This window comes from Rhinoderma darwinii, chromosome 2 (assembly GCF_050947455.1).
Source record: "Rhinoderma darwinii isolate aRhiDar2 chromosome 2, aRhiDar2.hap1, whole genome shotgun sequence".
NCBI lineage: Eukaryota > Metazoa > Chordata > Amphibia > Anura > Rhinodermatidae > Rhinoderma > Rhinoderma darwinii.
Window position 1 is genome coordinate 129060866 of NC_134688.1, and position 16143 is coordinate 129077008.

The 16143-nt window shown below is 38.1% G+C and overlaps 1 protein-coding gene across 3 annotated transcripts in view; it reads left to right on the forward strand.

The window, feature by feature from the left end:
- Positions 1–16143, forward strand: part of VWA8 (von Willebrand factor A domain containing 8) — a 458876-nt gene that overhangs the window by 334166 nt on the left and 108567 nt on the right. For all 3 annotated transcript variants that reach the window (XM_075852289.1, XM_075852288.1, XM_075852287.1), the window contains exons 28-30: positions 3938–4046; positions 6057–6195; positions 8188–8390. In XM_075852289.1, coding sequence (XP_075708404.1) covers positions 3938–4046; positions 6057–6195; positions 8188–8390 — 451 coding nt within the window. The remainder of the gene's footprint in view (positions 1–3937; positions 4047–6056; positions 6196–8187; positions 8391–16143) is intronic.

Sequence of the window (16143 nt, forward strand, 5' to 3'; positions counted from 1 at the left end):
GCCAAAAACAGAAGTGGGTTGAAAAAAAGGAGTAGTAGTATATGTCCTTTATACTTTCTCTCCCATTATGAGCCACATCTGGTTTCGGCTTAAAAAAACGACATTAAAAAACCTGATCAAAACTTGCACGTGTACGGGCAGCCTTTCATGTCATTAATTCCTAACCTATTTATAATGACCGCTAAAGCTGTCTGCAGATGATGAGTAAATATAATAAAAACCAGGGATGCAGATAGCTCGCTCTTAAATTGAATGGTCAAATTTAGAGGGGTCTTCCGGTCTTTAAAAACTGCATGCAGGTGGTATAACTACAGTGCGATTAGTCACTTACTAGTGTGCTGTCTGTAGCTGAAATGTCTCTGTAAGCTAGTTTCTCATGCAGTCACAGGGCCATGGGCCTGGTGATTATCTCCTGCTTGTGTGAACTTCCGTACACTGAACACGTCTCCCACTGCCTGTAGCATGGAACGTCATACATCACATTCCTCTTATATACACTTCTCCCTGTTATCTCCCTTCCCTTCCTGGAGGGATCATGTTTAAAATGCTGGGCAACAGACCATGCAGGGTATAGCTGTAGAACAGCAGAGCTATATCTCCGTAGCAGGCAGTGAGTAATTACATAACTACTGTACACCTTGTAATAGAAGGGCATGCAGGCAGCTGTAAATATAGGCATTGTCTGTGAAAGGGGAGGGGAATAATGGGAATTGTAGTCCTTTTATATCCTTTACTTGGTAATCCCTCCCACAGCAAGCCCTAGCAAAATGAAAACAACAGTGCTGCACAAAACTGGGCAACATAATGAAATCAACCACTTCTGGGCTATGGTGACACCATCTTGTGACCATTAGGTTTAAACACCATTTGACATGTCATTAAGACATGTCAGAAGATGTGAATGTCCTTGAGATCATTCTCATTAAAGTCCCTTTTGATTTAAATAAGGGACTTATCATGACTGAGACAATAAAACGTTAAAGGGGTCGAATTAGATTAACAAATAAATATTTTTGTGTGTGTGTTCTCCTGTCGCCACCCCTGTCCTGGGTTGTATCTGGTATTGCGGCTCACCCTAATTCACTTGAATGGAGCTATGCTGCAATGCTGGACAAGGGTGGCCCTATTTCTGTTTGTATTTCTTTTTGGAGACACATATTTTCACACAAGAAAACAACAAGTAGGCTCTATCCTCACTAGCACCAAGGTTTCCATTTTGATAGGATCCATGATGTGTAAGTACACCCCCTTGCTCTATTGACTTATAATGGGGTGCGTCGGTTTTACATCAAGTTTCCAATTTTTTTTTTACTTTATAGAATAGTGTAATAATGTAACCATCAAAAAGCAATAGAACCCTAGCGAAAAAGTACTAACAAGAAGTTTGAACAGATCCGAACAGAATATATACTAAAATACTGTAATAATTATATGCTTGATTTTGGTCATTGTTATTGTAGTTCTGAGGAGCAGCTTTAACTGCTAGTTTCATAAGGTTGAAAGCCAAATATTCCTTGATACACTGGATAAAATCACATAAAATAATAGCAGTTTTTTTGTGGTGGTTTTATCCAATGAAAAATAAATTCTAGTATGTGTCCAACAGTTAGTGAAATGAATGTATATGAATCATCAGTGGCTGTTCGTGTACTGTTTTACAATAGCACATATCATACTGTGATGGTGTCATTTTTCCAGCAATGGCATGTGCCCTTCAGCTCATCATTAACTGATCCAGAAAACAGGATATAAACCTATGAAGCATATGAGTGTGAAGAGTCACAAGTCTGGACATGAAGACCTGAGAATTAGATCATTTACTCAGATACAACTGTTTATTTTTGTACCGTAACCAGGGAGCATTTAGTTTAACTTCATTTCACCAGTAAATTACACCACTGAGATAAGCAAATTCCTTCTAAATATTTTTTGATTCTTCGGGCAGATCGATTTTCCAGGCTGGAAATTCGTTTTTGGCAAATTTATAAGAATATTATGCAAATCATTGTCCCATTATGGAGAATCAGGAAAATCGATGTGCTCATCTCTAGTTTTTACTGATGACTCTGTGTGTGTGTGTGTGTGTGTGTGTGTGTGTGTGTGTGTGTGTGTGTGTGTGTGTGTGTGTGTATATATATATGTGTATATATATATATATATATATATATATATATATATATATACTACCGTTCAAAAGTTTGGGGTCACCCAGACAATTTTGTGTTTTCCATGAAAACTCACACTTCTATTTATCAAATGAGTTGCAAAATGACTAGAAAATATAGTCAAGACATTGACAAGGTTACAAATAATGATTTTTATTTGAAATAATAATTTTCTCCTTCAAACTTTGCTTTTGTCAAAGAATGCTCCATTTGCAGCAATTACAGCATTGCAGACCTTTGGCATTCTAGCTGTTAATTTGCTGAGGTAATCGGGAGAAATTTCACCCCATGCTTACAGAAGCCCCTCCCACAAGTTGGATTGGCTTGATGGGCACTTCTTGTGTACCATACAGTCAACCTGCTCCCACAACAGCTCTATGGGGTTGAGATCTGGTGACTGCGCTGGCCACTCCATTACAGATAGAATACCAGCTGCCTGCTTCTTCCCTAAATAGTTCTTGCATAATTTGGAGGTGTGCTTTGGGTCATTGTCCTGTTGTAGGATGAATTTGGCACCAATCAAGCGCTGCCACAGGGTATGGCATGGCGTTGCAAAATGGAGTGATAGCCTTCCTTATTCAAAATCCCTTTTACCTTGTACAAATCTCCCACTTTACCAGCACCATGCATGACAGATGGCGTCAGGCACTCTTCCAGCATCTTTTCAGTTGTTCTGCGTCTCACAAATGTTCTTCTGTGTGATCCAAACACCTCAAACTTCGATTCGTCTGTCCATAACACTTTTTTCCAATCTTCCTCTGTCCAATGTCTGTGTGCTTTTGCCCATATTAATCTTTTCCTTTTATTAGCCAGTCTCAGATATGGGTTTTTCTTTGCCACTCTGCCCTGAAGGCCAGCATCCCGGAGTCGGCTCTTCACTGTAGACGATGACACTGGAGTTTTGCGGGTACTATTTAATGAAGCTGCCAGTTGAGGACCTGTGAGTCTCCTATTTCTCAAACTAGAGACTCTAATGTACTTGTCTTGTTGCTCAGTTGTGCAGCGGGGCCTCGCACTTCTCTTTCTACTCTGGTTAGAGCCTGTTTGTGCTGTCCTCTAAAGGGAGTAGTACACACCGTTGTAGGAAATCTTCCGTTTCTTGGCAATTTCTCGCATTGAATAGCCTTAATTTCTAAGAACAAGAATAGACTGTTGAGTTTCACATGGAAGCTCTCTTTTTCTAGCCATTTTGAGAGTTTAATCGAACCCACAAATGTAATGCTCCAGATTCTCAACTAGCTCAAAGGAAGGTCAGTTTTATAGCTCCTCTAAACAGCAAAACTGTTTACAGCGGTGCTAACATAATTGCACAAGGGTTTTCAAGTGTTTTCTAATCATCCATTAGCCTTCTAACACAGTTAGCAAACACAATGTACCATTAGAACACTGGAGTGATGGTTGCTGGAAATGGGCCTCTATACACCTATGTAGATATTGCATTAAAAACCAGACGTTTGCAGCTAGAATAGTCATTTAGCACATTAACAATGTATAGAGTGTATTTCTGATTAATTTAATGTTATCTTCATTGAAAAAAACTGTGCTTTTCTTTCTAAAATAAGGAAATTTCTAAGTGACCCTAAACTTTTGAACGGTAGTGTATATATATATATACAAATCGACATAAGTCCTATATTAAATTTTCTGTATAATATACCTGAAGTACTGCCTAATTTCATTATGTAGTCAGCCCTGTTACATCATGATATATGCAGCCCCTTTAATTCTGCACTTCCCCGCTCATGTAATGTATTTATTTCTTTACTCCACAGGTTGCCACTTCCAGATATTAGTTTTGTCGGCCATTGGACCATAAACCAGGCTGGAAATGCTCGCCGCAAGCTTTTGTGTCCAACAGAAACACAGCAGCTTTCTATAAAGGTTATTTTGTGTTTTAAAGACTTTTTTTTTTTTTGCTTTCCCTTATAAAGCAAAATAACCAAAGACGCGGTCTAGAGCTCTAGATTGAGTGTTGCTTTTTTTTTACTGTTATTCGGCTGCTTGATGCTTGTGACTGCAACAGAAAATCTTTTCTCTTCACACCTAATATAAAAGTACAGATAACCTAAAGATACCAAAAGCAAATATTGAATTTTCAGCTTTATTAGATCCTCCTAAAGGCACAAACCAGTTATTTGCCCAATTGTAACACAGTGTTGAACATTTTAGATATTGAATTTCAATGTAATGAATGTTGCTGATCTTTTATTTGTGTGAGTGTGTATATATATATATATATATATATATATATATATATATAAAATCTATTATTCAATCCAGCTTTATACTTATTAAAAAACATCATGATACATTAGCAATGCCTAATGTCATAATATTTTGCAAGAAGAGATGTAACATTTATTGCTACACTATACATAAGTGCGCATATTTTTTTTATGTAACACATGTATATGAGCTTTTTGACTAACGTCATAGGGCATATGGATATCATAGTAAGGAAACCCCCTCTCTTTAGGACACTACACTCTTAGGCCGGATATACACGAGTGTGTGCGTTTTGCACGCACAAAAAACGCGGCGTTTTGCGCGTGCAAAAGGTACTTAACAGCTCCGTGTGTCATCCCCGTATGATGCGTGGCTGCGTGATTTTCGCGCAGCCACCATCTTTATGACACTGTAGGTTTGTAAACAGAAAAGCATGTGGTGCTTTTCTGTTTTCATTCATACTTTTTACTGCTGTTGCTCGAATCACACGCGTCACACGCAAGTGCTTCCGTGTGCTGCACGTGATTTTCACGCACCCATTGACTTCAATGGGTGCGTGATGCGCGAACAACGCACAATTATCGGACATGTCGTGAGTTTTACACAGCGGACACACGCTGCGTGAAACTCACAGACAGTCTGCACGGCCCCATAGACTAACATAGGTCCGTGCGAGGCGCGTGAAAATCTTGCGCGTTGCACGGATGTATATCACGTTCGTCTAAATAAGCCCTTAGCCAGAGGAAAGAGCTGCTGAAATTAGTGGTGGACATCTATAGAACACGTTCCCCTGGCGGTAGTTTGCCTTCGTTTTATCAGCTGGACCTGTGGAGATCATATGATTGCCAGGTGGCTTCTTTTTAAATATGGTTTGTCTATGTAGAACAACTCATATAAAGGCCTACAGTGTATTATCACCATAAATAATGACTTGAGTGGGCCATATATGGTGCATTTCTGTGCCTTCTCTACCAATCGTGTCAGTAATTGCCACCATATATAGCCAACTTCTGATGAAGTTGTTGGAAAATCTATATAACATGTACTCTGATCCTTCACTAAAAGAAGAAATTGTACCTTTGCTGTGCCAATGATATTCCAGCACATAGGAGCTGAGAAAATGAGCTTTCCCACTGACCATAGGTTTTTATTGTAAAATGACAGTCTATGGCTGTTTTTAAACCAAAACAAAGTAGTAACCTGAACACTTCAGATTACTTCATTTTCGGTTGACTGTTTAACATTAAAAATTGATGTTTTGACATACCCTAGAAACCTGTCGGTAGATCACATTGCGGAATCTCTAAGCTTTAAGCGGATTTGAACGGTCCTTTAAATGCTGTGTCAGAGACAGTTGCTGAATAAGTATGAGGGCTCTTAGGAGCACGGCAACGCGCTCATTCTTGAAATCGGCAGTGGTTATGGACTACTTTGTTATAGTCTCGTGTTTAGATGGATTTCCCCTTTAAATATAAATCCATCTCAATAGAATTTATGTCTAGCAGTTATATGGAGCATAGTTAAGACTACGTTTTTCATTCTTTTTGTCTGAATGTTTTTTAAAAATAGCCTCAAATTATTTATGACTTGGATCACTATGTTGATTTCTCCTCAATTCTTTAATAAAGCCACATGATCTATAATAATATAATTCTCCTTATTTAGGGTCCATTATATCTAAATGTACAGAGTTATCCATTAGAGCGCCATGAATCGCGATCGCTGAGTTTCACTGAAGAAATGGCTCATTGGAGTATTCCTATCAATGAAGTGAATATTGTGTGTGATGTCATTGTCTCTTCAGGTATGTTCAATCCTCTCAATACAAATTTTGTGCTTACAGCAAATCATATCAATCTGGTAGATTGTTATTTTACTTATGTTTATTACGGTTACCTGTAATTTCATGCGCTATCCATCTTTATTTTGTCATATTGTCTAATGGTGTTCCCAAATTAGTTTTTTTGTCTTTTAAATGTAGCATTGCTTTCACTGTTCAATTTGTATAGTCTTTGCTTTCTAGCCTGAACTATTCTCGATGGCTTTATGGTTCATTTGCAGAGACTTCATGTGGAGGAAAGATTGGCATTCTGTGCCACAAATGTATGATAGATGTGAGTCCCAGCTCTGGGACCCGCACCTATATCCAGAATGGTGCTCACCTGATCCCCGTCCCTCCAAGTAAGATGTCCACTGGCGGGAACTACGTGGTTAAGTGGTCATGCATGCTTGCAGTTTTTTCCATTCTGTTCTATGGGAGTTCTGGAAGCAGCCAAGCAGCATGTGGCCACCTCTTCACTTAGTCCCCATCTGGAATCACATGCGGGGCGATGGTCAGGTGACCTCTGTTCTCGATGTAGGTGCAGGTCCAAGAGTTGGGACCCGCATCTATCAGACATTTATGGCATATGCCATTAATATCGGAGAGTGAAATAACCCTTTAATATCAGATTGTTAGCACTATGTAGATATTTGAAGATATTCATATTAAAGAAATCTACAGAAGTCCAGTTTAGATAGGGGCTAACATTTTTCTAGTACAGCATACAACCTGTTGAAGTAAGAATTTACGGATTATATTATAATTAATAGTAGCATTTATATGGCACTAAAATTTTCCAATCTGTAAACGATTGAGCCACTGTCCCCAATGTAGCTTACAATCTAATCGTCATGTCAGGCATATACATACACATACTCGTTCTTTTGTTAACACTTTTCAATAGTAATTGTACGCCAGTGGTAGCCAGTGAAATATTTAAAATGCGGGATATTTAAGTAAACCCTTTGTGAATACTGGCATTTACAAGCTTGGGATACGATGGTGCCAGCGGTGGGTGTTCTTGTCTTGTTCCCCAGGCAGGGATGAACACTGGGCAGAATTATGCCTAAAACATCAACGCAGTGTGATATTTGGGACATTTCAAAAACAGGTCATCGCAAGAAGACCGCTGTTGGCAATATTTTCATGTGTACAGTTATTAATAATGTTTTTTTTTATTTGCTCAATAAATGTATAATTTAAGATGGGCTTCACAGCGATATATGACAGGCGATTAGCACACAAGCTAGAATATCAAATTGTATTGTCTATAATGTATTTCCATGGAATCACATGACAATGTACCTATTTTTGGCGATTATCGCAGATAGCATGCGATTTCTTCCCAAAAACAAATTCCCGTATTGAAATTTAATACAATATAAAAAAAATTGGTACCTTCAAAAAGAAGGCTCCTCTCCTAAATTACAGGAGATCACATGTAAGTTATACCATGCAGTATTGCATAAAATTATAATGTACTTATCGGGATGCAATTCTGAAGTGCGATCCCTTAACATCACGTGATATACAGGAACGCTGTAGAACCCTGGTCTCAGACTAGATTTTAGCATTAAAGTGTAGCTAAACGTTTGACAAACTTCTGACATCTCATAGTGACATGTCAGAAGTTTGGATTGGTGGGGGTCCGAACACGGAGACCCCCACCAATCGATAAAACAAAGCAGCTGAAGCTCTCGTGTGAGCGCTCAGCTGCTTCGTGTCTGTTCGGCTTTTTACGGAAATAAATGTATCGTGTACGGATTAAATAGAAAGTCTATGAGCCCGTACTCCGATACATCGGCTTTCTGGAAAAAGCTGAACAAACACAAAGCGGCTGAGCGATCACACGTCATCAATCGTTTAGCTACACTTTAACTATATTATTGATATAACGTTTTTGCAAATTTTTCATAGAAGACAAGTAGAACATTGTCTAAGATTAATTAAACCCAAAATTTGTATTTTTCCCAGAAAATGATGCAGATAGTACAGTGTATGTGGTTACCTGCAATCCAGTGTCATTACACTTTATGAAGACTAATGGCGATAAAGGATACTATGTGGATTTGTATGACATTTTCCCTAGAACCGTTGGAGGTGTATGGCAGCCGTTTCTGAGTGTAGCACCTCTGGGTCATCCACTGACTGGACAGATTATTCTACATGAAGAACAGGTAGCTCTTTTTTATCAACTAGAAATAATCTTTAGCGTTATATTTTTGGGGATTTATTTTTGAAATGCCAATTCATTTTATGACACCACCACTAGTTTATGGCATATCCACAGAATAAACCACAAGATATGCCACACATGTCTGATAGACTAATCACTCACTCTTTTTTCAGCAGTATCTCAGCTATGTTTTTTTTTCTCAAAATGATCAGTCACAAATATGGATGGGAATATGGATAATAATAGAAGGCTGCATATTTTACCAGGCTTCATAGCATTTTATCAGGAAAATTTGAGAACAATTTAGGGATAAAACGTGCCATTTGTTTTTGTTACTTTTTGTTCTTTAAAGGGAAAGTGTCATCAGAAAACTATCTATTGTTTACATCAAGTTTTTATGTTAAATATATATTTTTAAGCCTTTTTAGTGATGTTGTTTTTTTTTATTTTCTATGTCATCTATATAAATGATCCTAAAGTCTTGCAGTTTTCACTCTGGCCACTGAGCCACACAATAGACTGACACTTCTTGTTCTGTAGAGATCACTTTTTATCGTCGCAGGCAGGATTACAATGAAAGGTAACCCCGATATATAGATGACACAGGATCTACCATTAATAATAGGTGATGGACACCGCTCCCTTCCTATCCCTTTCTGCACAGTTCACAGAGCATGCCTAGAAGACTCTCTGATAGAAGTCAATGGATCCCCTCCTGTTAACAGGATTAACATGGACCGAAGAAACCTGTGAACAGCAGCTCAGGAGAGATAGCTGCCACATAATTGTGTACAGAAAACCGAATAAAAAAGCTACAATAAAAAAAAAATAGATTAGAAAACAAAGAATGTTTTCAGTTTCAGTTTTCATTAGTAAAAAATATATAGGTGAGACATTCCCTTTAAATACTGGTGTTAAAAACTAAGGCTATGTGAATAGAAAGGTTGGCTAACATTGGCTCTACATTTAGGACTTTCTAAATATGGACATTAAAGGGGTTGTCCACTACTGAACCACTGATGACCTATCCAACTGCTTCCGGCTCCGTACATCGCATAATGGGCCATAAGATCCGGTGCCTGGAGGCAGTTGGAGCATCTTAACAGCGCAGAATAGGTCATCAGTTTTTCAGTAGTGGACAACCCCTTAAAAGTGAAACTTCAGGCAAATTTTGATAATTTGTAAAATTGATCTACTAAGAACACTCCTGGAAGGTAAATGATTTCACTCTATTCCCTAAAATGTAAGCTTTTAAGATGTTCTGTACATTATAGATCCCTAACACCACAGGCAACAACAAACCTGCTGCATGTTACTGGGCTGTACAGGAGAAGTTACTCGTGGTCCAAGTCACAATTATAGATCAACACAATTTAACTAAACTAATAACACACAAATAATTGTACTGTTCGTCTTTTATTGAGCGCATTGAGTAAACATCCACAGCGCAGGGAGAAAAAGTATGTGAACCCTTGAATTTAATAATCTGTAGATCCCCCTTTACCATCAATCGCCTCCACCAAATGTTTCCTATAGCTGAAAATAAGATTTGCACAATGTTGAGGAGGAATTTTGGACCATTCCACCCTGGAAAAGTATTTTAGGTTATCAATATTTCTGGCATGCCTTGCGTGAACAGTACTTTTCAGGTCATGCAACACCATCTCAATAGGGTTAAAGTCAGGGCTCCGACTTGGCCATTGCAAATACAAATCTTCCTTTTCAACCATTCTTTAGTTGATTTACTTGTGTGATTTGGGTCATTGTCTTGCAGCATTACCCAACATCTCTTCAGCTTGAGGTCATGAACGGCTTGCCCCTACACTCTCCTGTAAAATGTTTTGATATACATTGTTCCCTCAATGATCACATGGCGTGCAGGCCCAGAGGAACAAACACAGCCCAGAACCATGATGCTCCCTCCAATATGCTTTACATTTGGGATGAGCTGTTGGTGTATGGTGACATTTTTTCCTCCAAACATAGTGAAGTGCTTTTGTGCTAAAAAGTTACCCTTTTGTCACAACAGTCCATAGAAGATTTTCCCAGAAGCATTGTGGAACATCCAGGTGGTCTTGGGCATACTTGAGATGTGCCACAATGTGTTTTTTTGGACAGCTGTGGATTCCTTTGTGGTGTCCTTCCATGAACACCATTCTTGATAAGTGTTTTTCTAATAGTAGATACATGAACAGAAGCTTTTGTAGTTTGTAGATTCTTCAGTAGGTCTTTTGCTTTTACCCGTGGGTACTTTCTCACCATTTTAAGGATTGCTCGTTCTACTCTTAAAGGGAATGTATCGCTAGAAATGTTATTTTATTTTTTTCAGTTAAACAATTAGTATTTGAGTGATTACACATTGTATTTTATTTTTTTATTTTTTCACAAGTCAGGAAATACAAATTAGATTCTAATTTATAACATTTCCATGTGCTGGTCACTAGAGGGAGCAGGTCCCAAAATTGCAGCATGGTCAATGTGGTAAAGTAACCTCATTGATTTATGCTGCAAATTTGGGGTGGACACACTCTCCTCTAGTGATCTCACAAAATCCCCCCTCCCTTCTTCTATCTAGTGCCATGAGAAGGAGGGGTTTGAAGGTCTTCAAACCTTCTACACGGTGTGCCGCCATTTTCTGATTTTCTGAGCGACTGCACACTGTAGGAGGATTAGATACAGGGCTCAGCAGACAGTATAACATGAACATAATACACACATCACATAAATGAACATAAATTACCTGCTCCTGCCACCGCCGCCTCCGATGGCCTACGCTCCTTGCGCCTTCGCTTTGTTGATCATATGGCCGGAAGCTGTCATCTTACTGTCCGGGAGCAGCTTCCGGTCCACATGAAAATGGCCGTTCCCACACAGACGGCGTACGCTTCTGAGAATGGAACGGCTCCCGTTCGCATTCTCTATGGAGTTGTATGTGCCGTATTCCATCTCTGTATGTGTCTTTAATCGACACATACAGAGATGAAAAAAAATGGCAGCCCCATAGAGAAGTAAAAGTAAGAACACAGTAAAAAGTTTAAAGTCACAACACTAATAAATACAATTTTTGTTTATATTTTATTAAAAGCAATATAATAATACATAAATCATGACACCTTCCCTTTAACATGACGCCCACTAATAGGAAGAGTAGTAATAGTTCTAAATTTGTAGACAATTTCTCTAACCATGGATTGATGAACACCCAGGTTTTTAGCAATGCGTTTGTAGCCTTTTCCAGCTTCATGCGTCTCTAACACATTTTCTGCGATTTTCTGAAAGTTGTGTGCCTTTACGCATGGATTAGACTAACCAATTTCTTGAGAAGAACTGATTTGTCAGTAACCAGTCTTTGCGTGTCTTCAGTTAATGGGCAAAGCGTTTTTGAAACCCACGCTTCCAATCTCATGTCCTTAATTAAATCACCTTTTGGCAGTTAGCTATTAGAGAAATCATTAAAACAGGTTCACTTACTTTTTCTCCCTGCTCTGTGAATGTTTACTCCATGTGCTCAATAAAAGACATGATCAGTATAACTGTTTGTGTGTTCTTAGTTTAGGTAGATTATGTTTGTCTATAATTGTGACTTCTTGCACTTTATTTTTCATTATTTTCAGTATTTTGTCTAACTTTATATGAGTGTTGTGCTACAGATTTGTAAAGTGTTTTGTATTTTATGCTGACATTTTGATACAGTAAATCTTGCTCTGTGTTTGCAGATTGAAGTTAAGCCAAATTATGTATCTCTGATTCCATTTTTGGTGTTAGAATCTTTAGAAGAATGTGTCATGTACAATAATAGATAAAAAAACATGGGTGCTTGTAGATTTTTTTATATTTACATCCTATTCATAGTGTCTTTATAGTGTATCTCCCATTATAATGAACTCTAAAGACACAAGCAGGAAATCACTTTCTCAACATTCTTTATAAGCCTTCATTGCTCCCGATCCTCCATCTTTACACGCTTTCTTCTGAAAATGTGGGGACCACTTCCGCCACTAAGAGTTATGCCTTCCCATATTGTTCTTATTCGGAAGATTAGGACCTGTTTACAACCTCTACAGTGATATTGCTTCTCACATCTGGTTAATACTTGACATTCTACACTTGAGTATTCTCAAGTCAGCCAGACGTTATTACACTCTCAGTACATAGCACATGTAGCAATACCCTAAAAGCTGCATTTCTCAACCCAGCCCAATTTTTGTCTGTATTTTAGCTGGCTGAACGCTTTATATTATTATATAAATTATACCATTGCTAATTTTAAACAGAGCAAATATCTAAATCTAGTATCTTGTTCTACAGACTTAAATGGATACCTCATGTATAGGAATATGTGAACATATATGCGATTATGATGTCTTTATGGTCCTATTTTCTCCATCTCAAATCTTATACCTCTACCATGAGATTGAAATTGCTAAGTCATAGAAAAATGTATATGCAATTTTGAGGGATGGACAAGTTTGATATGGTGAAGAAGCAATATCCAGAGCATAGGTCTGCCCAGGCCAATTCCTGCAGTCATGTAGGGAATTTCTTTTGTTTAAGGGGAGGACATGAATTGAGGTCACAAATCATATATCGTCCATAGGCTGTGAAATCTGGAATCATAAAGCTTTATATGCCTGTTTGTACCAGTGTAAGATTTAAGGTACATTTTCAAAAGTGTACTCTTTTAAAGTACTAGTTTTGAAAAACTAATAATTTAGAAAGTAAGTTCTGGAATAAGAAACAAAATTTGATGAACGATATTTAATGGCGTCTTAAAATGTTCCACTTTGCTGTCTCCTACTTTAGTCTCCATCCTAATGCATTTTATATCCGCTGTTGATAGTCTAGCTTAAAATATGTATTACTTGTAGTCTAATTCTTCTCATTGAATTGTAAAGCATTTCTAAAACGTCTCCATTTGAATGTATTATTAAAATGAAGATATTTGGCAGTAAAAAGTAAATGTTATTGAAGTCTAAAGTCCCAAGGTATGACTTGAACTTTAACTTTTACATCCTGCCTAGACAGTGATGCTATAGGTTCACAGGCCTAAACAATAGAAACATGTACCTAACATAACTGCTACTGTCAAACTATTTGAATCTCTTTCTGCACTTATATATTACCCGTTATTTATACAACACAGGCTATTCCACGGCACTGTACACAGAATGTATCCATATACATTGGTTACTGTGCCCATTGGGATTCACAATCCAATCTCCTTTCTGATGCGCACATATATATATATATATATATTTTATTTATTTTTTAGTCCTTCTCAATGAATTAGAATATCATCCAAAAGTTAATTTATTTCATTAATTCAATTAAAGTGAAACTCATATATTATATAGATTCATTACACACAGAGTGATCTATTTTTAGCATTTTTTTCTTTTAATGTTGATGATTATGGCTAACTGTTAATAAAAACCAAAAATTTAGTATCTCTGAAAATTTGAATATTGAGTAAAAGTTGAAGATTGTAGACTCATGGTGTCACACTCTAATCAGCGAATCAACACAAAACACCTGCAAAGATTTACTAAGCCTTTAAATGGTCCAACAATCTGGTTCAGCAGGCTACAAAATCATATAAACATATGTCTCACGGGACTAAACAGTATAAGGGCTGAGTCACCAGCAAGTGCGGATTTAAATCTCCCCAATGTCAGAATAGAAACTCCAACTTACATTTAGATAAAGCACAAAGAAAAAAAGGAGTCAGATACTATTAGGATATAAATTGCCAAAGGCATAGAACAATAAATATTTTATTGGACAATACAAAATACATGGTTAAAATGCAGACTACAAATCGGACAACTGTATATCTCCAAATATGTAAGGGGAAAAATAGGGCCACAATAGTTGTAAGTGTATACACAGGAAAAGGAAGCTCTCAAAGAGAGGTTATGTAAATTACTCTTAGGTAAATCAGATAACAATATAAGGCATAGAGCAGAATGTGCACATGTTCATATCCCATAATATATCATACCACAATTACAGTGAATCATATAATGATTAGAGTGGAAGATGACGTAAATAGTAGGTGCTAATAATAATTTTCTCCCACACTAGTTGTATTTGGGAAAAACTAGGCAATGAACTCAGCCTATCTAAGCCTCAGGTGAGGACACAACGATTCTCAAAGTATAAATATCATAACAAATAATTTCATTATAGTAAAACCTATATTGTTACTAACCCATGTAGCTCCTCAGATACAGTGACTCCCAGGTATGGAGAGACCCCAACGCGTGTTTCGCGTAGATGGCTTTTTCAAGGGGTCATGGGGAAGACTCAAAATCATGGGGAAGACTGCTGACTTGACGATTGTCCAGAAGACAATCATTGACACCCTTCACAAGGAGGGTAAGTCACAAAAGGACATTACTAAAGAAGCTGGCTGTTCACGGAGTGCTGTATCCAAGCATATCAATGGAAAGTTGAGAGGAAGGACAAAGTGTGGTAGAAAAAGGTGCACAAGCAACAGGGATAACCGCAGCCTTGAAACGATTGTCAAGAAAAGGCCATTCAAGAATCTGGGGGGGATTCACAAGGAGTGGACTGCGGCTGGAGTCAGTGCTTCAAGAGCCACCGCACACAGATGTATCCAGGACATGGGCTACAACTGTCGCATTCCTTGTGTCAAGCCATTCATGACCCAGAGACAACGTCAGAAGCGTCTTACCTGGGCTAAGGAGAAAATGGAATAGTCTGTTGCTCAGTGGTCCAAAGTCCTGTTTTCACATGAAAGTAAATTTTGCATTTCATTGTCGAAATCTATGTCCCAGAGTCTGGAAGAAGATTGGAGAGGCATCAATGCAAGTTGCTTGCGGTCCAGTGTGAAGTTTCCACGGTTAGTGATGGTTTGGGGAGCCATGTCATCTGCTGGTGTTGGTCCACTGTGTTATATCAAGTTCAGAGTCAGCGCAGCCGTCTATCAGGAAGTTTTCGAGCACTTCATGCTTCCCTCTGCTGACAAGCTTTATGGAGATGTGGATTTCATTTTCCAGCAGGACTTGGCACCTGCCCACCCTGCCAAAAGTACCAATACCTGGTTTACTAACCACAGTATCACTGCGCTTGATTGGCCAGCAAACTCGCCTGTCCTAAACCCCATAGACAATCTATGGGGTATTGTCAAGAGGAAGATGAGACACCAGACCCAACAATGGAGACGAGCTGAAGGTCACTATAAAAGCAACCTGGGCTTCCATAACACCTCAGGCTGATCGCCTCCATGCCACGCCGTATTGATGCAGTAATTCATGCAAAAGGAGCCCCAACCAAGTATTAAGTGCATATACTGGACATACAAATCAGTAGGCCAACATTTCGGTATTAAAAATCGTTTTTGAAATTGGGCTTATATAATATTCTATTTTTCTGAGACACAAAATTTTGGGTTTTCATTAACTATTACCATAATCATCAACAGTAAAAGAAGAAAATGCTGGAAATAGATCACTCTGTGTGTAATGAATCTATATAATAATGAGAAAAGTGAAGTACCCACACAAGCACAGGGAGAACATAGTAGCTCCACACACATGATGCTACAGGTCTGAGTTCTGTCAGGCAAGAGTGCCAACTACTAAGTCACTGTTTCAAAATATTTCTCCTTTGCTTTTGTTTTTGGGTTTAATAAAACATATACTGAAAGAGATAACCAATGCCAACTACCTGTTAGAATGGGAAATAGTAGCAAATGTGTCGGGTAAAGTTAGTGGGACATCATGGATGCG